This window comes from Notechis scutatus, chromosome 2 (genome assembly GCF_049901735.1).
Source record: "Notechis scutatus isolate UNSWTSFEM ecotype Mainland chromosome 2, rNotScu1.2, whole genome shotgun sequence".
NCBI lineage: Eukaryota > Metazoa > Chordata > Lepidosauria > Squamata > Elapidae > Notechis > Notechis scutatus.
Window position 1 is genome coordinate 202609637 of NC_142010.1, and position 23148 is coordinate 202632784.

Genomic DNA, 23148 nt, shown 5'->3' on the forward strand with positions numbered 1-23148 from the left:
ATCATAGAAAGCCACTGTTTATTTAGCAAATTTATATAGCTACCCATGTCACTGAGCAGCATACAGTCAACAAATGATTAAAAACAAATATAACAATCATTTAAAAAAAAAAAACACAAATAAGAGACCAAGATTGTGGGAGAATATCAATATTCTAAGTACAGTGGGGCCATCTTACAGGCTCCCTATGGGTTCCTCAAAGTTGTTGGGAAAACCATGTTTTATTACAGAGTTTTCAGAAAGCTGGAATAGGAAGAGAGCCAACCTCACTTGGGCTCGAGGGCAGGAACCGCAGCAGAAAAGACTCATATTTAGGCTCCCTTCAGATGGAACTTCTTAGCAGATTGGACCCATAATGCACCCTTCCTGGCAGATAGATGTAATTGGGAAGAGAGGGTCCTTCAAACAACTGCCTTTGGTTTGTTAACCTATTAATATTAATGCAAATGATATTAAAGCATCAAAGTTTTCCATAAAAGCACCTGTCAGTTGTAGTTGCCTGTCATTAAGTAAAAAGATATACAAGCAGCCTCTTTAATATCCATCGTTTGATTGCAAGTAAAATAAGTACTCTTCAATTAAGTTCAGCTCATGGTAACTTCATGCAAATTTCAACAGGAACAGCATGTGAAGACTATTAGTCCCTTCATCAGACCAGTTCTGGCTTTTTTTTTTAAAAAAAAAATCTAACCTGAGAGGATTAGATAATTCAAACCCAAGTAATAATTAGGCTTTGATTTTGGTTTTTTTGAGCCTAAAAAAAGAGCAACCAACTGCTGCCACCTGTTAAGGCTGATTTTTCACTGCAACAAGGAGAAAAGTACCATTAAAAGCAGATTTAATAAGTAATTACTCAAATCTAAGCACACCTCTTTCTGTTAAATAATAAGTCTTAAACTCATTCTTGTGGCCTCACTAGGTTTAAATGCACATCTATTATAAATTATGAAAGGATCTCTGTGATTATGACCAAAATGCTCACAAATCTCCAAAAATTTAAAAGCAGACTATTCAAAATCTTATGCCTTAAAAAGTTCTAAATTTATTCGAAGTACCCTTCCATATTCAGCAAGGACACAAACAATCTTTTTTAAAAAAATCTATTAACACAGAATATAAGTAATAAATAAAATTGCGTTATAGTCAAACGTATGTAGCTGGTTCCCTTTTATTCATGTCAAGTTGAATTCCTTTAGATTCCGAGTAAGGATGGTGTCTTTAACAGCTGCAAAGACAAATCGAATGTTCTCGGTGTCTGTGGCACATGTAAAGTGGGCATAGATGTCTTTGTCTGAATTCTGATCCTTATATAACTCCAGAATGAAGTCTCCAGCAGCTTTGACATCTTGTTTGGGTCCTGTTCGAAATCAAAATTGATAACTTGAGAAACCCAGATTGAGATCTCCAAATATGTTTTTATATTTATTAGTTGTTCAGTAGCTAAATCATGTCTGACTCTTTGGGACTCATGGTCCATAGCACGCTAGGCTCTCCTCATCCTTCACTATCTCCTGAAGTTTGCCAAAATTGATGTTTGTTCCATCAATTATCTAGCCCAGAGTTCCCCAATCTTTCCGGATTTGCGGACTGGCCGGGGTGGAGGGGGAGGGGATGGTTCCGTGGAGAGGCCAACAACTACATGCATGCTTGTCTGCTGCTTTCATGGCCCAGTTCTGAATGGCTCACAGCACAGTAATGGGCCGTGGCCTAGGGGGTGGGTATCCCAGCTCTAATTACCTCCTGCCATTCCCTTCTCCTGTTGCCCTCAATGTTTATTAGTGTAATCCAGTCCATTGTTTTCAAACATGCTGGATTGAACAGATGATAACTTTTTATTCTAGCATCAGTATCCATCTCTTAGGATTAGAATCTGATGATGTGTAACTTCAATTACAATAATACAGACTAAGTATTCCAAGTAATAAAATAACACAGGAAAACCATGATAGCTGACAGGTTTTACCAAGATAGTGCCAATTGTGTAAGTGAATAGAAGAAATTGTACTCCTGCATAACAGAGATAAGCCCTATTTAGAATAATCATTTACCTCGGAACTGGGGAAAATAGTTAATTAAATGAGAATACATAATTTTCTCTTCTAAAATATCTGTTTTGTTTAAGAACAAGATGATTGAAGAATCCTGAAACCAAGGGTAGGTAATTACTGTTTTAAATAAGGCCTTGCTTTCTTCCAAACGATTCTACAAGAGAAGTATAAAAGAACAAAGAAGCATTTTTAAATAGGTTATCTTCAAAAATTAAAATACCTTCATTTAATACTCAAAACAAAATGTACTCTACCATTTTTTGCATCCTGACATACACAAAAAATGTAATTAATTTGGGCAACTATATTAGCTATCAAGGCAATGCCATAAACTCTGTTGCACATCTTAAAATAGACATGTGGAGATGGGAAAACTTCACTGGCCTGTGGACAGAATGTTCCTGGGAACACTGGAACTTCCTCCCCATCACCTCGGGAACACAACGATCTATTTCTTTTTGGGATAGTGCAATAGTTTTGGAGAAGTGTCCTCCCAGAAGAGCACATGTTTAATGCTGGCAGATTTCCAGAAAACTACTGGACCACCTCCAGAGGGCACAGTTGGCAAGAAAACAAGTATTCTGTCCCAGGAGTGGTGATGTTTGTGTGTGATTAATAATATGCAGTCCATATGTATCCATATGTAATTCTTGCAACCAAAGAATTACTAAGATAACCACTGCTACAAGATCAAGGTGCTGCCTGATAGCAGACCACTTCCTTGTAAATGTTTATTATGAGTGCTTTACAGTTATTGTTACAGTTACCTGTGCTGGAGGATTGCAATGGACTGTAGGATTGTGATACAGGTAGTCCTCAGTTAATGACCATTCAATAAGCTTCTCTTTGAAGTCACCACAACACTGAGGATAGTGGTCATGACCTTTCTCAATGTTCCTATCATCCCAGGACCACCTTGGTTATGTGGCTGCGACCTAGACGCTTGGCAATCAGCTCACACTTACGATGGTTGCAGGATCCCAAGGTTTTACATGATCCCGATTTGCAACCCTCCCTGACGGTTTCCCACAAGCAAAGTCAATGGGGAAGCTGGCAGGGATGATTGTACTGTAAATTGCTCAGATTAGCCTCCCTCCACCCATGTAACATGCCCCACCCTCTGCCCTCATGACCTGCTTTGCTGGCCACCCGTAAACCATCCCTGGACCTTCATGCATCCTCCCTGAACCTTGTTATGCTCACACACTCTCCCAACCCCTTAGACACCATCTCCGCGTCTCGCTGAGCTCATGCCGTGCCTCCCTAGCTACTTGATCACTTTCGCCTGTCAGCAGCCATCCCAAGTCTGTACCAGTTATTCCCCCTTGCACACCTTCCATGCCTTGCTGCACTTGTACCATACCTCCCCAACAGCTCACTCTGACTTTCACCCGGCAGCAGCCATCCCACATTTTGTTGCACTCACCTCCCAAGCCACCTGTGTGCCTTCCAGGACATTTGCACACCCTCGTGCACTCTTCTCTCCCACTCAGCAACAGTCGTTTACCTGCCTGCTGGTCTGCTTGCAATCTACCAGAGATTTGCACATTTCTGCTGGCTTCCCTGCTGACTTTGGCTGTTAGAAGCTGTGAGGCGGAGATCACTTAACCCACAATCTTCTCTTAACAATGGCCATGGGCACTACAGGGATTGCTATCATTAAGCAATGCAATGACATGACATTGTGCTTTATGATTCTATTGCTTAATGATGGAAATTGTGGTCCCAATTGCCCTTATAACTCAAAGTCTACCTGTACAAAATTCCTGGAGGCTGGCTCATAGTGGAATGCTTTGGATGGTGTAGATTGTAAGTTCAGAAAAATCATTAGTAGGGAGGAACAGAGAGACTGAAGGAGTTAGGGGATGCTCAAAGCTAATGTCAGTTGGCAAATGGAAGATATAGGCAGAAGATCTTTGACCAGCTCATGCTGGTGCACCAACTGCGGCTCTAACTTGAGCAGGAGGTCTGTGTTGTAGTAACTCGGGCCTTTATCACTTTGTACATGTGATTGTCTCTGAAGATCACTTAGGAGCCTCAGATAGTGTAGATCAGGGGTGTCAAACTCAAGGCTTGAGGACTGGATCTGGTCAGAGCTTGGGAGCCGGTTTTGGCTGGCAGGGCGCTTGAGTCACCATAGGTGCTCCCGACTCAAGTAACATCAAGCTGGCCATGCCAACCCCGCCCCCTGAGGTTAAACACAACCCTGATGCTCCCCTCAATGAAATAGAGTTTGATACCTCTGGTGTAGATGGAGTGCCCTATGTGTTAAGCCAGGACAAGTGGCCAGGATAACATTATGCAATATCTGATTGGTTTCCAAACAGCTTTTAGTATAATTCAATATTCTGGTTTGACCTATGAATGCATTTGATGATTAGGTACCTCCAGGACCATATCCTCCAACCAGACTTGACCCATCTGACTCATCTCAGAGGCATTGCTCTTGAGGAACTGATCCTTCTTTGGAACAGCTTCCCTGCAGAGCTCAGCTATGTTCCCTTGATTGTTCTTTGAAGATGCTAAAAATTATACTCTTCCAGAGAACATGTCTTGATTGAGATGCCACTAGGTTTCATTTTGTGGCTGATTACAGGTAGTCCTCGTTTAATGACCTATCACTTAAAGATTATTCAAAGTTATTGCAGACTCCAACCTCCCCAGGTTGTAATCCCTTTCTTGAAGTTATGATTGCCACATGTGCGCGCACGCACACACCCATGGTCACATGATTGCATTTTGGGTGCTTGGCAACTAGCTCACATTTACTACCAGTTGCAGCACCCCCAAAGTGCTGTGATCATATTTTGCAATGTTTTTTGCCAGTTTCAGTTAGTTCCTGGCAAAAAAAAATGCCCATTCTGAAAAATGGATTTACTTAACGATCATGTCATTTGCCTAAGAATTGTGGTGACTCATTTTATAAACTTGTAAAAACAGTTGTAAAATCAAATCAAGTCATATGGTGACCCACCTAACAATCACAGTGACTTACAACCAAAATTTCACACTCAATTGTGATCATTAAGTGAAGCTATTTATTTCCTTTATTTATTATTAATAATAATAAATAATAGTACAATAAACATTAATAATAAATAATAACAAACATTAGTTTATTTGCAACTATGGATGTTTTATTATTTTTGTTGAACATGAATATACCTCTGCCAGAAGCCCAAGCCAATTATACTGGTATAGTTTTTCTGTTAAGGGCATAGTTGGGCAGTTATCTCTTGAGTTCTCTTTTCCCCCCCTAGATAACTGGTACAAATATCAGCCTTCCATGGTAACTTCTGTTAAGATATACACATGAGTATTGAATAACTATTTATGACAGCAATTATTTTTCTTTTTCCTACCTCATTATGGGATTCTGCCAGGACTTGGTCATATTCACTCAATGCAACTAAAAATATAATTGAGGTCACATTGTCAAAACAGTGAATCCATTTCCTTCTTTCTGATCTTTGTCCACCAACATCTACCATTCTGTAAAAAGGAGCATAAATCACTAATCATCCTGTAAAACACTTCACCAAGCAACAACGTTGAGGCTGCACTTTGCTAGAAAGATATATTGATTTTTATACAATTGATTTTTACATTTTACATTTGGAAAAATTAACAGGTAAATATGTTCCACTAAAATGATGGAAAAGTTATTTCAAGTTATCTGAGCTTTATGGGTACCAATTCTATTGGATCAAATAATGTGTAACTTCATCCCATCTCCACAACTCTTCCACAACACACATTCCTAATGGCCGCTGCACTACCGGTAAAACAGAATAAATGAAGGTGCATAATGCAAGCGTCATTTTTCTAATACACTAAATAAAGTGTGTCCAAATGTGGAAGATGCTGAAATGGGCAATAGCAGCTTTCAGGAAAACTCAGAAAAACAGTTCCTACTGCTACCCATACTATGGCTGTTGGCAGGGGGGATGGGACAGAAAGGGATTGCAAGACTGGCTGGGAAACTATCATGGACTACTGAAAGGAAATTCGCGTGATTGCAGCAGATCAGAAGTGCTGCAGCAACCAATAGCACTACATTGGGCGTTGGTTCTTACCTGACACGCCATTTCTCTGGAGCCGTGAGGATCATCCAGAGAGTGGGAGGTGCTTCAGTCTGCGTCGTTGAAGGCTGAGCTTAATTACTGAGGATCGCTCCGCCCTTCATCACGTGGCTGCCTTGCGATCCCCAGTTTATGCGAAGTTGAGAGTGAAGAGAAGATCTTGCTCTCATCTTACTATGCTAAAGGGTTCATTGGCCGAAACAAGACCCCACCAGACGGTGAACCAATAAGGGTGGGGCTGGATGATCCTCACGACTCCAGAGAAATGGCGTGTCAGGTAAGAACCAACGCCCATTCTCCTGGGAGCCGTTCGGATCATCCAGAGAGTGGGACATACCAAAGCTTGGCTGTCCTACGGGAGGGACTCCGTCTGGTTCTGTAGTCCCTGCGGTTCCTTGAGGACTCGCTGGAGGACTCGTCTACCAAACGAAGCCTCCGCCGAGGCAAATATGTCTATCTTATAATGTCTAATGAAGGGAGATGGGGAGGCCCAGGTGGCCGCCCGGCAAATATCCGCAAGTGGAGCCTGAGTGGCCCAAACTGCCGAGGTGGCTGCACTTCTGGTGGAGTGCGCTGTTATCCCGCTGGGTACCGGCAGAGCCTGGGACAAGTAAGCCTTGGAAATAGTAGCTTTAATCCAGCGTCCGATAGTTGACAGGGACACTTTGTGGCCTAAGGATTTGGGCTGAAAGGAAAGGAACAGGGATTCGGACCTCCTGAAGGGCTGGGTACGCTTAATGTAAATGCGGAGAGCCCATCTTACGTCCAGGGTGTGCCAAAGCTTCTCCCTTTCCCGCGAGGGATTGGGGCAGAAGTTCGGAAGTGTGAGCTCCTGTGCCCTGTGGAACGCTGAGTTGACCTTGGGCAAGAAGGTAGGGTCCGGCCGGAGAACCACCCGGTCGGCATGGAAGATGCAAAGGTCCTTCCTCACCGACAAGGCTGCTATCTCCGATATTCGGCGAGCCGAAGTAATGGCCACCAGGAACACGACTTTGAATGTTAGGAACTGGAGTGAGGATTCCCTGAGAGGCTCAAAGGAATGTTTGGTAAGCGACACCAGGACCTTATTGAGGTCCCAGGTAGGGTATCTGTGTACGGTTGGGGGACACAAGTTAGTGGCTCCTCTGAGGAATGCCCTAATGCGAGGGTGGAGGGAGAGGGAACCTAGGTTGTCACTAATAATGACGGTTGAGAGGGCTGCGACCTGACGCCTCAGGGTGTTCGGGGGAAAGACCTTTCCTCAGACCCTCTTGGAGGAATTCCAAAACTTGAGCGATGGAGGGTGAAAGCGGGTTGACCTGGAGACTATGGCACCACTTGCAGAAACCCTTCCAAGTGGCATTGTATATTCGGGTTGTTGGGGGCCACCTGGCGGCTAAAATGGTATCAATAACCTGGTCAGAAAACTGCTCCTTTCTCAGACGTTCCCGCTCAACCTCCAGACGGCTAACTAAAGCCACTGAGGATCCGGGTGTTGGAGGGGCCCGAGAAAGGGATATCCTGTTCGGGGGGATTTTCCAGGGAGGGGCCACCGATAAGTTGCGGAGGTCCGCAAACCATGGGTGTCTGGGCCAGTAGGGTGCCACTAGAATCAGCTCTGCTTTCTCGGAGATGAGCTTCTGAATGACTCTGGGGACCAGGGCTAATGGAGGGAATGCATATAGAAGCCCTGTGGGCCAGGGGCAACGGAGGGCGTTGTGATTCTTGGCCCCGTGGGAGGGGTACCTCGAGAAAAACCTGGGGAGTTGTGTGTTGAGCGGGGATGCGAAGAGGTCCACTGACGGGGGACCGAACATCATGGTCGCCTCCCTGAACAGTGACGGGTGGATGCGCCACTTGGACTGGTCCACCGTGGTGCTGCTTAGCCAATCTGCTTGGGTGTTTGAGTCCCCTGAGATGTGTTCGGCTTTGAGGGAGAGGAGATTGTGCTCCGCCTAGCGGCAGAGGCGTTCGGCCTCTCTCATCAAACGTATGGACTGGGTGCCCCCTTGTCGGTTGACATGAGCCTTGGCGGTGACGTTGTCCGTGAGTATAAGGACATGCCGCCCACGTACGTGAGGGAGGAAGTTGCGCAGGGCCAGGTGGATGGCGCGGAGTTCCAACCAGTTTATACTGTATGCCCGTTCTACCTGTGACCATCTGCCCTGTGTCGAGAGCGCGTGGATGTGAGCGCCCCATCTGGACAGGCTGGCGTCTGTGGTGAGGGTGAGGCGTTGGGGCTCCTTGAAGCAATGTCCCTTGTTGATGGCGGGACTGGTCCACCAGAGGAGAGACGTGAGGACCCTTGACGGCACCTTGACCGTGGCCTTTGAGTTGCTTCTGCCGGGCCCAGGGAACAATGGAGATACATGAGACCATTTTACCCAGTAATTTAGACAGTTCTAAGAGTGTTACCTTTCTTGATCGTCTGATATGTTTGACAGTTTCCTGGATGCTAAGGAATCTCTCGGAGGAAAGGAAAACCTTTCCCTGAACTGAGTCAATGACGGACCCCAAGTGGGTGATCCGTGTAGATGGTAACAGTTGGCTCTTTTGCCAGTTTACTAGGAACCCATGGTCTTGGAGAGCAGAGAGAGTAGCTCTGATATCCTTCTCTGCTTGGAGTCTGGAGTGAGACAGGATGAGGATGTCATCCAGGTAACAGTAGAGATGACATGGGCCGCCAGAGCCGCGAGGACCTTAGTGAAGGTTCTCGGGGCGGAGGCCAACCCAAAGGGAAGGGCCACATATTGGAAGTGGCGATGGTTGTAGCAGAACCTGAGGAATTTGGAATGGGAGGGCCGGATTGGGATATGAAGATACGCCTCTGAAAGGTCTATAGAGGATAGCCAGTCCCCCCGCCTGATGCTCAGTAGAATGGACTACAGGGTGTGCATCTTAAATCTGCAGTAGATCAGGTAACGGTTGAGATGTTTGAGGTCTAGGATGGCCCTCCATCCACCTGAGGATTTGGGGACCACGGTCGGCGAAATGGTCGGCGAAATGCTTGAGGCGCCCGCCGATGGGAAGGGAGGTACGGAATCTATCTGGAGCGCCGGAAAGGCTTCCCTCCTGAACCCCTGAAGGGACGCCTGTAGCTGCCGCCTCTCCTGTTCCTGTCGCCCGGATCGGTGTAATAATCAATATCAATAAGATAGAAATATATGCATAAATATATATCTGTAGATATATATATAATATTTAGTTAAGTATCTATTTGTTATTATTGTTATTATTGTTATTATTATTATTATTATTATTATTATTATTATTATTATTATTATTATCATCATTATTTATATATATATATATTCAATTCGAGGTCTGGTTCGGTGCTCCCAGGGGGGAGTGGCCCCAGAAATTGCTGTTAGTTATCACCAATTCGCCAAATTAAACGCCTGAGGCGGGGATGAGGCCTCTGGCAGCTGGAGCTCCCAGGCAACAACTGGGAGGGATAGGCTGCAATTTCCTGCCCTGAGCGTGCTGCGGAAAGGCAAGATTGCCAATTATATTAATATCCAGTAGCTCTCACAGGCTGGCAGGCCTACAACAAGAGCTAGCCCCTTCGCAGCCCAACGAGGCCTTTCAAAATGGCGCCCGACACGCGGCGGCGCCCAAAATGGCAGCCGCCTACTATCCTTTAATAACGGGCCGCTCAGAGCAATAAATAAGCCTCTCCGGCACGTCTAGAGGCCGAGAGAGGCAGCCAAGTAATTTTCGCCCCTTCCTGGGGTGATCGGCGTTCACGGTGGGGAACACCAGCTGCGCTCGCTGAGCGCGATCGAATGAAGCCGCTACGAGAGCGGCGTGGAAAGCGGCAGGAAGAGGACCGAATTAGGGGTTGCGCGAGCGCGAAAGCCGCCCGCTCTTTATCCCCTCCTGGGGGCGAAAGAACGCGCTCCCCTGCTAAATCAACAATCCGAAATGCGCAGAGGCTAAGGAGATCGAGGCAAATAACAAGCAAACCTGAGGAATTCTCTGGAGAAAGGCAGTTCTTGAATCGGCCAAGGAGTGACGAGATACACAGCCTAATCTCACGAAGGCTGAGCATAAACTGGGGATCGCAAGGCATCCACGTGATGAAGGGCGGAGCGATCCTTAGTAATTAAGCTCAGCCTTCAACGACGCAGACTGAAGCACCTCCCACTCTCTGGATGATCCGAACGGCTCGCAGGAGAACAGCCATAACTTCATTCCTCAAGAATCATGGGTCTTGGATCTTGGACACATTCTGTGAGTCCAGCTGAGATACCTTATTCAAAAATCATTGCCTTATGATGCACCGTTTCACTCAGTTTAAGGTCAGGACAACTACAGTTTTAGTTGTTTATAGATTAGGAAATATGATGCACAATGGCTCAGCAATTAAAGACACTGAGCTCCCATTCCTTGCTCCAGCTCCTGCCCACCTAGCAGTTTGAAAGCATGCAAATGCAAGTAGATTAATAGATATCATTTTGGTGGGAAAGTAACAGCTTTCTGTGCACCTTTGGCATATGATCATGGAAATTGTCTTTGGACAATGCTGTTTCCCTCGGCCAAGAAACTGAGATGAGTACCATTCCCTAGAGTCAGACACAACTGACAGGGAAATCTTTACCTTTAGATTAGGAAATAAGACTTTTAAATTAAACACAGATGAACAGTGGAACCAATCACAGAAGGCATGCTTCTTTTCACTGAATATGATCAACCAAAGGCAGGTTAGCCTTCCACCATGGACATTTTAATTTGGACTTGATCTCCTAAATGATATTTTTTAAGTTCTGATTCTATGATTCTGAAATCTTTATTTACAGATGAAAATGGATGCAGCATAATAGCAAAGGTGAAACAAGATTGGAGAGGATTAATCTAATCTTGTGTATTTTCTTTAGTTATCCATTTACTGAAAACAATTGGTGCAATTTTGGACGTATGGTCATGATGACTAAGAGAAGGCCTTAAGGACAGACTTACCGAAAAGGAACTTTTTGTAGTACAAAAGGATATTCAATTATTCCAGTGGTTGGTATTCTCACTCTAAGGACATCTTGCTCATTTGGCACAAATGATGGCATAGCAATACGTTCTAAATCTGAAAGGAAACTTCAAAATCAAAGTCACACATCTTTTTAGTTCATGCCATTAGAAAGCATTTCATGTTATTATAAATTAATCCAGGGGGCCTGGAGGACTTCAAATCCCAGAATTCTGGCTGGGGAATTCTGGGAGTTTAAGTCCTCTGGGCTTAAAGTTGCCAAGGTTGGAGACCCCTGGATTAATCCAACAGAGACTAAAAGTGATATTTCACATGAAAGCTAATATAGCAAAAACAAACAAAGAAACAAAAAGGATTGAAAATGTATTCAGAATCAGGATGCTGTAGTGGAAATCTTACTTCTTGAAGATTGCAGACAGCTGTAATGCTTCCCTATATCTGCCACTGCTCTATATCCTCCCTCTGAAGCCTATATGTTCTGAACAGCCCTGAAGGTTGGACTTCTCCGTCAGGAATGATATAAAGTGATCTGTAACTCTAATTCTCTAATTCTTTCCCATATGTTCCCTGATGTGATCTGAAATATGTGCATCTTTGTATTACTTTATTTCTGTTTTTAAATTCAATTCCTTGTATGCATTCAGAGTTCCTTTGGGGAGCAAAGTGTGTAAGATGAATATGATGGTGATGATGATATGATGATGATGACTTCAAAGATCAAATATCCAATTATTTTACAGATAGCTAGATAATGTACAGGAAGAATTTGTAATATCTATTTAACCGAGAAGGACAATCTCCTGGAAACATTTTATATGCATATCCCTCACACAGAAAAACAAAAATATTTATGACAGTCACCTAAAACAAGGTTATCAAAATTTGGCATTACAATTATATTTTTCGATAGCAATATTTCTTTTCAAATTAAGAAGAAAAAAATCAGGCTTCTGGAAATCTTATCAAAATTGGGGGTAACCTCAATGCCCTCAAAACTCTGAAAAGAGACTTAACACCTTCAACTTTGAGCCTCCAATGATGTCGCTGGGTCAACAAGCCCACTGCAGCCCTCCAAGGACTCCCCCAAAAAGGTAAAGGGGGGGGGGGTGGAGGAATTTCCAGTTCCAACCAGAGAAACACTATGTGATCCTGTCATGCATTTGTTTCAACTATGTTTTATTAACTGTTCAAGCTCATAAAAACCGAACATGCACACGTAGTAAAATCTATTCATTAACATTCCATACAACAAAGCAATAAATAAGCAATAATAAATATGTTTAAAAAGCCAAAGTGAAGTTTGCAAAGATTACTATACTTACTATTTAGCTGAGTCTGACAATTGGTATTCTCTCCGTCGGTGGTAGCACTCTTGGATGCCTGGATCCTCCCATAGCCTCTTAATTGCTTCCGCATATTTTCTTTCCAGGCTTTCTATTTTGTCTGCTTGTACATCTTCAATCATCCGGCTGTCATCCTGAAATGGGGAGTGGGTGGGTGGGTGGGTAGGCATAGTTATAGATTGAAAAATCAGTTTGAACAACAGAAAATATCAAACTGGAGTTCATCAGTTCTATGTTAAGCAATGGGCACAAGATAATCTGTCCAATTCAGCAGCTGGAATGAAGCTTCACTTAACAAGCAATCTTTATAAGGTTGAGCGAGATAACTGTGGCAAACATGCGATTTATGGAGGACAAGGCTAAAACGTTTATTGCCTCCATAGTGTATCAATGGCTTTGAAATGTTGAAGAGAAACCACCAATATCTAAGGAGGCTGTTTGGAGATGCACGTCCAGGGTGGGATTCTACCAGTTCGCACCTATTCGCTAGAACCGGTTGTTAACAATCTAAGCAGTTCGGAGAACCAGTTGTTAGAAGAAATTACTGGCCTAATCCTGTAAGGAAAGCAGGAAGGAAACATTCTGGTGTTGCTTACAGAAACTGCCTCTCCGTTAACCCTTATTACATTCTTGGCAGGACTAGACTTCCTGTCTCAGGAGCTTCTCTGGAGTTTTTTTCCCCTCCTTTGCTGGTACTTTGCTTGTGTGGAGTGACCATTTAAAGTTACAATGGCACTGAAAAAAGTGACTTATGACCATTTTTCACACTTACGACTGTTGCAGCATCCCCACAGTCATGAGAGGCCAGGAGAGGAGATGCGTGCCTCGATGTGAGTGATACTGAGTCGGCCACACCCAGCCAATAACATGACCACCAAGCCATGTCCACCCAGTCACATGACCACCAAGCCATGCCCACCACCTAAGCCACGCCCACAGAACCGGTTGTTAAAAATTTGAATCCTACCCCTGTGCACGTCCCTTGCTCTATTTAATGTAGATTTGAACTGCTTCAAATCTAGGTATGCAATCAGAACTCTGAATGGCTGGCTCGCCCGACAACCAGGAAGACATAAATAACAGAATAACAGAGTTGGAAGGCACCTTGGAGGTCTTCTAGTCCAACAGGCAGGCAACTCTATACAGACAAATTTCAGACAAATGGTTGTCCAATCTCTTCTTAAAAACTTCCAGTGTTGGAGCCTCCACAATTTCTGGAGGCAGGTTGTTCCCCTGATTACACAGTGGAAGACACTGTGTTCCACATTGATTATACAAATACCCTAATTAAAGCAGCCTTTAAAAATACTACCTATTGCTATTTTCTACAAAGTACCAAATAAATACCTATCTGTTCATTTAAAAGTTTGCCTAAAGTGCAAAGTGATGAACAAAAATTCCAACTTAAATTTGGAGGTAACAATGCACCTTCTGAATTAGACATATGAGGACAAGGAAAAAAAGCATTCACCCAGGTACACCAACTCCTGCAAGCACATAGCTCTCAGTGTATCTTAGTACAGCTCTTAAATAGTCAATAGACAACAATAAGAGATTGTTATTATCTTGGCTTATTTCCCTCTCCTTTCTCAGTGCTGATCTTATAAGCACATATATAATGAGTGTCCTCCAAGCAGAAAGGAAAAATGTTAAATAAATAAGCAAGCAAGCAGTAACACATAGTAACATTTGAATTTACTGACCCAGCAATCAGTATCCCAAATTATTTCTTGGATTTTTTTTTCAAAAAAAGAAGAAAGAAAAACAAGCAACTATGGTCTTAAAATCTGACATCTAATCCCATATGTGCAGGCATAACTTTTGGCAGTAATGTTCCATGATAGAAATGAATCTAAAATGAAAATAAATCTCGTCACTGCTAAAGTACTTGGCTTTTCCACTTACACTAGGCTAACTCTCTGATTCCTTTAGCGTTAGTCAGAATGTGACTTTGAGGAATGAAGAAATCAGGCACTTTGGAAATGTTATACAAATGACTGAGCAGCAGATGAAAACATTTGCATTTGACTATGCAAATAAAACTACCCTGAAATGCACGAAAAGCTCTAGATTTCTCACTTAAATAAAAAAAAAAATCATACTAGGTCTTTTGATTGTAATGCATTTACAAGTGCTACTACTATAAATTTTGGAATTTTGAAACTTATATATTAAGATTTTGGAGCTAACCAAATAAAGTAAACAGTTATTTCGTCTACTGTATAAATCGTATCATATATTAGATTATGTTTTAAATTGGACATTATTGGGGAATTAAAGATTCTGGGCAAAAAAAGTGTAAACCAAAAGTTTTGATCGGTACTAGAATTTACAAAATGATACAAAAAGCTTAAGCTTTTAAAAATTAGAGGAGAACTTTGAAGAATTAATAACTGCAATAACAGTAACAATGTATGCTTCTATGTATAGACAATCATCCAGTGTTAATCAAGATGTCAAACAAACCTTGCTTGATGCAGAATCAAAAATATTAAAGTGTGGATTATAAACAGAGAAGGCATTTAAAGTGGAAATACAAATGACAAGTCAAGAGAATGACTCAGATAAGAACATTTTACTGGATATTCAAAAGAAGCTGGCTGAAGTTTTAACAATTAAAAAGGAAATAAAATTGTAGTACTTGGAACTGTAAACTGCCCAGTCATTTGGTTGAGATAGGTGGCTATAAAAAAAAATGAATAAATAAATAAATAAATGATTAACCAAGACAATAGTTTATTTGATAAAAGTTAAAATAAGGGGAGGTAAATTACAACCAGGCTTGCAAAATGCCATTATTGCAACTGCAACCAATTTCAATGAAGAAGAGCTCTAGTCTTCCTACGGAGTCTGTTTCCAGCTCTGGTCTACCTCACAAAGTCAACACAACCATTGCTTTCAATAAAATTACTACAGGTTTTATAACTGCAGTCTTTTATTCAACAGATGGTAAAGTACATAACATAAAGCTAATTGATATATTAAAACATGTACAGAAAAATCCAAATAACCCTAACCCTTGCAGTAAAGTTAATTGTCATTTAAGACGGTTGCAGCTTACTTATAAAATCTGCCGCTTCTTTCCAGGAACATAAACTGAAATATTCTATTATAAAGTCTATTCCTATTTGAAAAGTCATACCCAAGGTGGTCACCATAGTAACTAAGCACTGCCACTTTGTCTGTGTCTGTGCTGGGCTAGATACTATGCCTGCTACCCAGTAATAACAGAAGTGCACCACAATCGGTTCTTTGATTACAGCATTTCCATGCTATTTGATGAGGGAGCAAAGTAGAAATGGTATTTGACCAAGATGTTCCTGTATATCCAAATCATACAAAGCCTGCTAGAAATCTGCTTATCTAAATGGTTAATTACTGCTATCACCAGTTGAAACCAGCACACACTGAATTCCCGATAAATAAATTCTTCTTTTGCTGAAGTGATAAGCGAAGTTAACAAAACCCTACCGTTCATTTAAAGTTTTTATCCCACTTTCCATTCCAAAACAGTGTTCAAGAGGCCTGATAATAAAGTGGTCAAGATAACAAGCAATATCATAAGGGAAAGTAAATTAAGGTAGGAAAAAAGAAAAATATAGGCCACCTCCTTCAGCAAACAGATCAGCTCAGGTGTCAAAACGCTGCCAGTATTAACAAAATGTTTGCTTGCCAGCAGCAAACATAAGGACGGAACTAGCCTGCCTGAACTTCCTTGCTAAAAAGTCCCAGCCATTAAAAACAAAGCTCTCTTTCAGGTTGCCATCAAAATCGTCCCTCACAGAGAGAAAGGGTTCCTCAAAGAGCAGCTGAAAAATCTGTCATTTCAAAATCTATGAAGTATGCCCAGGAAAGAACTGGGTACCAAGCCAACAAATGAAACACACAAGTAACCTCAGGGAATAATCTGTTTGTGGCATTCTAAGTTAGTAGAAATTTGAACCCATTTTTAAAGGAACAGCGTGAACAAGTTATGATTACTAGGGCAGTGCGTGGTTCAAAAACTATTCCGAAAAAGTGCACTGGGCCTCATGAAAGTGCAGTGCAGCTTTTCTGCTCATTAAAGCACACCATCTTGGTGCAAGCCCAAAAAATAAATGCAACTACCTTAAGGAATAAAGGTTATAAAAGCTTTATAAGCTCAATAAAGCTTATCAATCAGCAACGTCTCCTGTTTTCACACTCAGGTAGACACCTGGGGGAAAAAATCAGACTGCTTTTATGAAGAGCAAAATGCTGCTCTCTGCCTGACCTAATTATTTCTTCTAACCCAGCTACTTCTAGATAAATTAGGAATATCTTGCCTTTCCTGAGTTACAGTTCCATGTATGCAGTTTCATCTATACCAGCCATTCATCAAATGGCTTGAATTAAGTTAGAAAAGAAGTACAAAATATTTGATTTTAGTCTCCTTTTTATTATGTTGTTATAAATGTTAGCACATTGCATTGTTTCCAAAATGAAGTCAAATTTGATGGCTGTTTTGGATAAGACAAAGAACTCTATGGATAAACATATAAGGAATTATTATTGTGCTGTTACAAGTGTGTTGGCTGGAGATATGAATATATGTGTACTTTTGCATGCAGGCAATGTTGTTTTCATGCCAGAATGATTTGCAGCAAATTGTAAAGTAAGTACAGTTCAATGAGGGGAATAGATCTGAAAAATAATATTCAGGGATTGAAGATAATTGGAATTTACTTGGAAAATGAGGTTGGATGCAATTGATAAAATCCTCAAAAAATGCAAGCCCCATGAGGTTTAAAGAACAGAAGGGAAATGTATGGGGTGGAAATTAGAAAGGGAATAGCGTGCATGTGTGTCTATCCAGTATGCATGTACGGTATACATTTCCCCATAAACTAATCTGAGAAAATAAACATCTGTAACCCTTCCAATTTTTGATGGAATAATTCCAAAGTCAGTGCTGTAGAGCTGTACTGGAGGCTTTTGCTTGTTCAAATATCTGTAATTTTTTTTCCACAGGAAATAATTCCAAGGAAATAAAGCCAAATTAGTGAGCGCCGGTAGGAAAGACTAGGCTATAATGACTGCCAAGTTTTCTACATCCTGCGGAAATATATCACAGGGTTTTTGATGTAGGAGAAAAGTGGAGGATGGAATGGAATGTATGCCATTTGGAACTCCTGTACGAAGCACCAAAGATAAATTCAAGGAAACTGAATGAATTGTAAAGTAATATGATGTCTGTCACTCATCAGTGGGCAAACTTGTACTGTCTTTAAATCAAAGTGATTCCTGCTCTCACTGAATCCTCTTTTCTTCTTCCTCCTCCATCACTTCCTCCCTGCACTGCTATCTGTCAGCTGTTATAACAGATTATAATTTATTAGTTGTTCCGGTAAGAGATAGGAGATGGAGCTCCATAGATAAAATAAGAATGGAACATGTCCAGAGTTGTATCTTTCACCTTAAATAGATAACAATCTTTCCTCTTTGATTCTACTTCATCATACAGGTTTATGAAACCAATTCATGTCCTCTCAGGAGAAAAAAATATTCAGTAGCTGTAACATATCAGGAAATGAAACCCTTCCCAGCTAATCCCAAGATCCCAAGACTGCACATAAAATTTAAGTAAGAGTTTTAAAAAGTCTATTGCACATTACTGTAAATCTCAGAGTTTTTATTTAGCAGGAGAGAAACAAGGTACTCAGATAGCGTGTCCCATTCTGGATCCCAGGCCCCATACTGTACATTTTATTAAGATTTTATAGATTAAATGTACTAAAATTCTTTGACCTACTCCTGTGCGTCATTTACCATCATAATTTATAAGGCATCATTAGCTGACTTACATAGCACAAATTCTGTGATGCCTATTCATTGATTTTTACAGATGTTTAAATAACCTGTTCCCAGTCACCCCAGAATTTAGCATACTTGTCTTGCCTAATTAACAAAGGAATTTATGTTAATTTCCAGTTGAATATTTAATCCTAAATAGCACAATCAAGATCACCCGCTTAATCTAACATGCCTCCATGGCTTTAACCAAGGCCAGAAGAAATAATGCAGCATAGAATATTAACGGCAGAGCAAATGAATTTAGAAATAGCTGTTCTAGGAGAGCAATTCAAATGAGAAAAAGTGGTATATGGAGAAATTAACATTCCTTTCTTCTCTAGAGTGATGGTTTAAAATTGGGACATTTCTTTTAGCTTTAAAAAAACAATCTCAGGGAATCCCTTAAAAATGCTTATTGTTCTAATTTTATTAGGTGGTTTTTTATTATTTTACCGTATTTGCCGGCGTATAAGGCGACTTTTTGCCCTAAAAATCATGCCTCCAACTGGGGGGTCGTCTTATACGCCGGGTCGTCACGATGCTTGACCAGTCAGGGCTCCTCCCTGCAACCGAAGCCCTGAGGAGACACTTGGCTTCAGGCGCTCCCGTCTTCCCTTTGCTTTGAAGGTAAAGCGAATTGTTTTACAAAGCCTCCCCTGCCGAGAGGGCAGCCCAATAACGTGGGGAAGCTAATTTCCGGGGCCTCTTCCATTCCTCCCGACCTCCCTACACTGCGCGCCTCTGACCCGCGCCGGTCCCTTCAGCCCAGCGACCTTTTCCACCTCAAAGAAAGGCCAGGCGGGAGCTGCTCCAGCGGAAGCAGCCACCACCCTTAGCCCGGCGGGGAGAGCGGGCGAGGTTAGCGCCCGCCAGCCCGTCCTTCCTGCCTTTGGAGGCACCTGCACGGAGCGCCTCCGTGGCTCGGTTTCCCCTACCGGCGGGTCCTCCTTTCGTGCGGAGGCTGCGGGGGAAGGCGCTCGCCGAGAGGATCTCTCCCTCTCTCCCCACAAGGTCAACATCTGCGCTGCAGAGGAGAGGGCTGCAGCCGGTTCCTGCTTGCTGAGTGGTGGGGGAAGCCGCGGCCCGCCCGTGCGAGATTTGAGCAACGAGGGCAGGAGGAGGCACGCACACACCAGCGGCTCACTTTCCCAGCTCTGCCCAACCCTTATGGCTCTGGCGCGGCCCTGGCAGGATGAGCGGAGGGTCCAGCGGGGAGGTGCTCGCTGCCCGCCAGGGCCGCGCCAGAGCCATAAGGGTTGGGCAGAGCTGGGAAAGTGAGCCGCGGGTGTGTGCGTGCCTCCTCCTGCCCCTTGTTGCCAAATCTCACACGGGCGGGCGCGGCTTCCCCACCACTCAGCAAGCAGGAGGAACCGGCTGCAGCCCTCTCCTCTGCAGCGCAGATGTTGACCTTGTGGGGAGAGAGGAGAGATCCTCTCAGGCGAGCGCCTTCCCGCAGCCCTCCGCACGAAAGGAGGACCCGCCGGTAGGGGAAACCGAGCAGCTGGAGGCGCTCCATGCAGGTGCCTCAAAGGCAGGAAGGACGGGCCGACGGGCGCTAACCTCGCCCGTTCTCCCCACGCCGGGCTAAGGCTGGTGGCTGTTTCGCTGCGGCGGCTCCCGCCTGGCCTTTCTTTGAGGTGGAAAAGGTCGCTGGGCTGAAGGGACCGGCGCGTCAGAGGCGCGCAGTGTAGGGAGGTCGGGGAGGAATGGAAGAGGCCCGGGAAATTAGCTTCCCCACGTTGGCTATTGGGCTGCCCTCTCGGGCAGGGGAGGCTTTGTAAAATAATTCGCTTTACCTTCGAAAGCAAAGGGAAGACGGGCGGCAGCAAGGGAGAAGGGAAAGCAACGGTGGAAGGTCTCCCGATATGAAGTGCCCCACCAACGCAGGCAGCACCATATCTGGGCATGCAACAAAAGTACTTCCTAAGAGGCCGGCCTCCGCCGCACCGCCTCCAAGTGGGGGTCGTCTTATACGGCAAGTATATAACAAACTCTATATTTTGAGTGGAAATGTTGGGGGTCGTCTTATACGCCCAGTCGTCTTATACGCCCGGCAAATACGGTAATTGAAATAATACACACCACCTAAATATGGGATTAATAATACTGGCCTAATATTATAAAGAGGATGCCAAAGTGCCTGAGTTTAAGTAAATAATTAGAACGAAAAAAAACCCATCTGATGTGCGCCATGAATTTATGTTATTAAAACTTCTGTACTTGAACCCGGCATCTATAATATTTGAAGACAATAGTATTGATCTATATTTCACAACAAAGAAGATAAGCTTTAATGGACAGAAAATTCCACATCTAATTTATGTTTAAATCAATACTTTCCAAGAGTTTATATAAGTTCAAGTCTTAATTGGATATATCTTCCTTCCTTTTTCTTTGTACACATTAGCTACTTTCTTCTGATGGACATCTCCCTCTTGAGCAACTCAAACTGCAAACATACACACAAGTCAATTTCAATGTGATTTATAACTGCTTTTGGTGAGCAAATAAAACAGAAACTGAAAGAAAAAGAAAAGCAAAATAGATAAAAACAAATAGCATACACAGCAATCCATCTTAAATCTTCCTGTGGAAGTTTGGGTGCTAAATAACAAAACTTTACAACAACATTGTAGGTTGTATAAATAAACTTTATCAGCAACTAGAAAATCGAACTATAAACTGTCTAATTGCCTGGGATTGCTGCTAGATGGGGAAAAATAAGATTTTGGTGCAACGTTCTATAACTCCTACAATATAAAGGTGTGTGTTATTGATCACCACAAGAGCACAAGCAATGAGCCAGAAGGAGACGCCAGTATCTATCCCATAAAAGTGCTGAGGGAAGGGCATTGCAATGGGATCTGATAAAAGCCCAACAATAGCTGAAGCAGGCCAGAGGGCAAATTGTAAGGAGCCATGCCTCTTGGATTAGGAGTTTTCAGTACCCTACAAAAAATTGGCAGTTGGTTTAAATTAAACTACAATTCAATTTGGAATAATTGTTGTGCGATCAGATTTCTAATCTGAGCTTGACCAAGGTTACATAAAAGGGTCTAGAAAAGGCTAAAAAGGTAAAGGTAAAGGACCCCTCGCACATACATGCTAGTCGTTTCCGGCTCTAGGGGGCGATGCTCATCTCCGTTACAAACTGGCTAAAGAGTCAGCGCTGTCCAAAGACATCTCTGTGGTCATGTGGCTGGCATGACTAAACGTCGAAGGCGCATGGAACACTGTTACCTTCCCACCAAAGTGGTCCCTATTTTTCCACTTGCATTTTTACATGCTTTCGAACTGCTAGGTTGGCAGAAGCTGGGACAAGTAATGGGAGCTCACTCCGTTACGCGGCGCTAGGGTTTTGAACCACTGAACTACCCACCTTTCTGATCAACAAGCTCAGCATCATAGCCACTGAGCCACTGCATCATAAAAGGAGTTTCTGCTTAAGAAACTTCTTCGAAGTGGATTAGAAATTATTGCTGGGAATTCAGTAGGAAATACAGTAGCCAAACAATGCAAACATTTTTTAATATTAGCTTTCACTATGTTTGACTTCACTATGTTTCACTATCAAGAATCTATGATACGCAGAAACTCAGTCCAAAGTAGAAGTTTTCAAACAGGGTCTTTAAAATACCAAACAAATGTAAATATTGATTTCATCCTTACTTTCATTCAAAAGAATAAATATGCAAAGGCATATCCTGAAATCTCTTGAGTAATCCAACTTTGCATTCCAACAAATAAGAACATTAATACAATTAAGGCTTTGTTATTTTTTTTAAAGCCACTTGGGAGAACACCACTTAAAATCCTGGTTTTTGCAAACAAAGCTTGATTACTTTGGCATCAGGACACAACTACATGTCCCAAACTGTGGTAGGTTTCCAAATTTGCATCTATTGGTTCTATGAGAGGTTCTATGTACACGCGTTCAGGACTCAGACCAACCTCTGTGTGTGCTTCGCACACGTGGGTATTCAGCAGGTTCTGATCAGTTCTGGAGAACCAGTAGCGGAAATTTTGAGTTCAGAGAACTGACAAATACCACCTCCGACTGGAGATTTTACAGTATCCTTCACCTGCCACACCTACCAAGCCACACCCACATAACCGGCAGTAAAAAAAAATTGAATCCCACCATTGGCGTGGGTGCCTAACACGTGATTCGTGCACACGCAGGGCTCAAGCACCAACCTCTGTGTGAGCTGAGTGAGGTGAGCTGAGTTGTTTTTTTAACTCAGCTGAGGTATGGCAATCCGCTCTGCCATACAAATCAGCTGAGCTAAAAAACAAGGGAATATAGTAAGAGGTAAGGGGGTGGGTGGGTGGAGTCAGGCAGAGGGGGCATTTGCCGGTTCTGCAAACTAGTCAAAATTTCCGCTAACGGTACGCCAGAACCAGTCCAAACTGGCTGAATACCACCTCTGGTCCCAAGGATATTGAGGGACAGAGCAGCCTGCCCTTCTTCCCTAATGCGAGGTCTAGTGCTCTAAGATTTTTGAAAGATAAGTGTGCAATTGGTGACAGGGAGTGGGTGGGAGGAGGGCCTGGGCCCTGGTGGGGTGGAAAACCAGTCCAAGGCCTGCAGGGACCCAGTGGGGTAGAACACATACCCAAGACCTGAAGAGACCTGGCAGGGCAGGATGGGGGAAATAGGAGGAATAGGTGGGTGTCCCTGCTGTTGGTGGTAAGGGTACATGACCGTGGGGTGTTCCAGTGGCTGTAACTTCAAAACTGGGTGGTGGGTTGCTTTTGGGGGGGGGGGGTCCTATCATAATCTTGGTTGCTAAATCACTGATTATAAGTCAAAAATAACCTGTATAGCACTGATAAGGTATTTTTGGAAAGCAAACTAATAACAGCAAAGAAATTGAAGTTCTCCTTCAATCCCATGTCATTTC

At 43.0% G+C, this 23148-nt stretch overlaps 1 protein-coding gene across 1 annotated transcript in view; it reads right to left on the reverse strand.

Moving 5' to 3' along the window:
• LOC113416898 (guanine nucleotide-binding protein subunit alpha-14-like) overlaps positions 1-23148 on the reverse strand; it is a 42612-nt gene continuing 19464 nt past the window's right edge. Inside the window, exons 3-7 of the mRNA XM_026675018.2 lie at positions 12413-12567; positions 11069-11197; positions 5411-5540; positions 2049-2202; positions 1-1357 (exon numbers count right to left, since the gene is read on the reverse strand). Coding sequence (XP_026530803.2) covers positions 1173-1357; positions 2049-2202; positions 5411-5540; positions 11069-11197; positions 12413-12567 — 753 coding nt within the window. The 3' untranslated portion in view covers positions 1-1172. The remainder of the gene's footprint in view (positions 1358-2048; positions 2203-5410; positions 5541-11068; positions 11198-12412; positions 12568-23148) is intronic.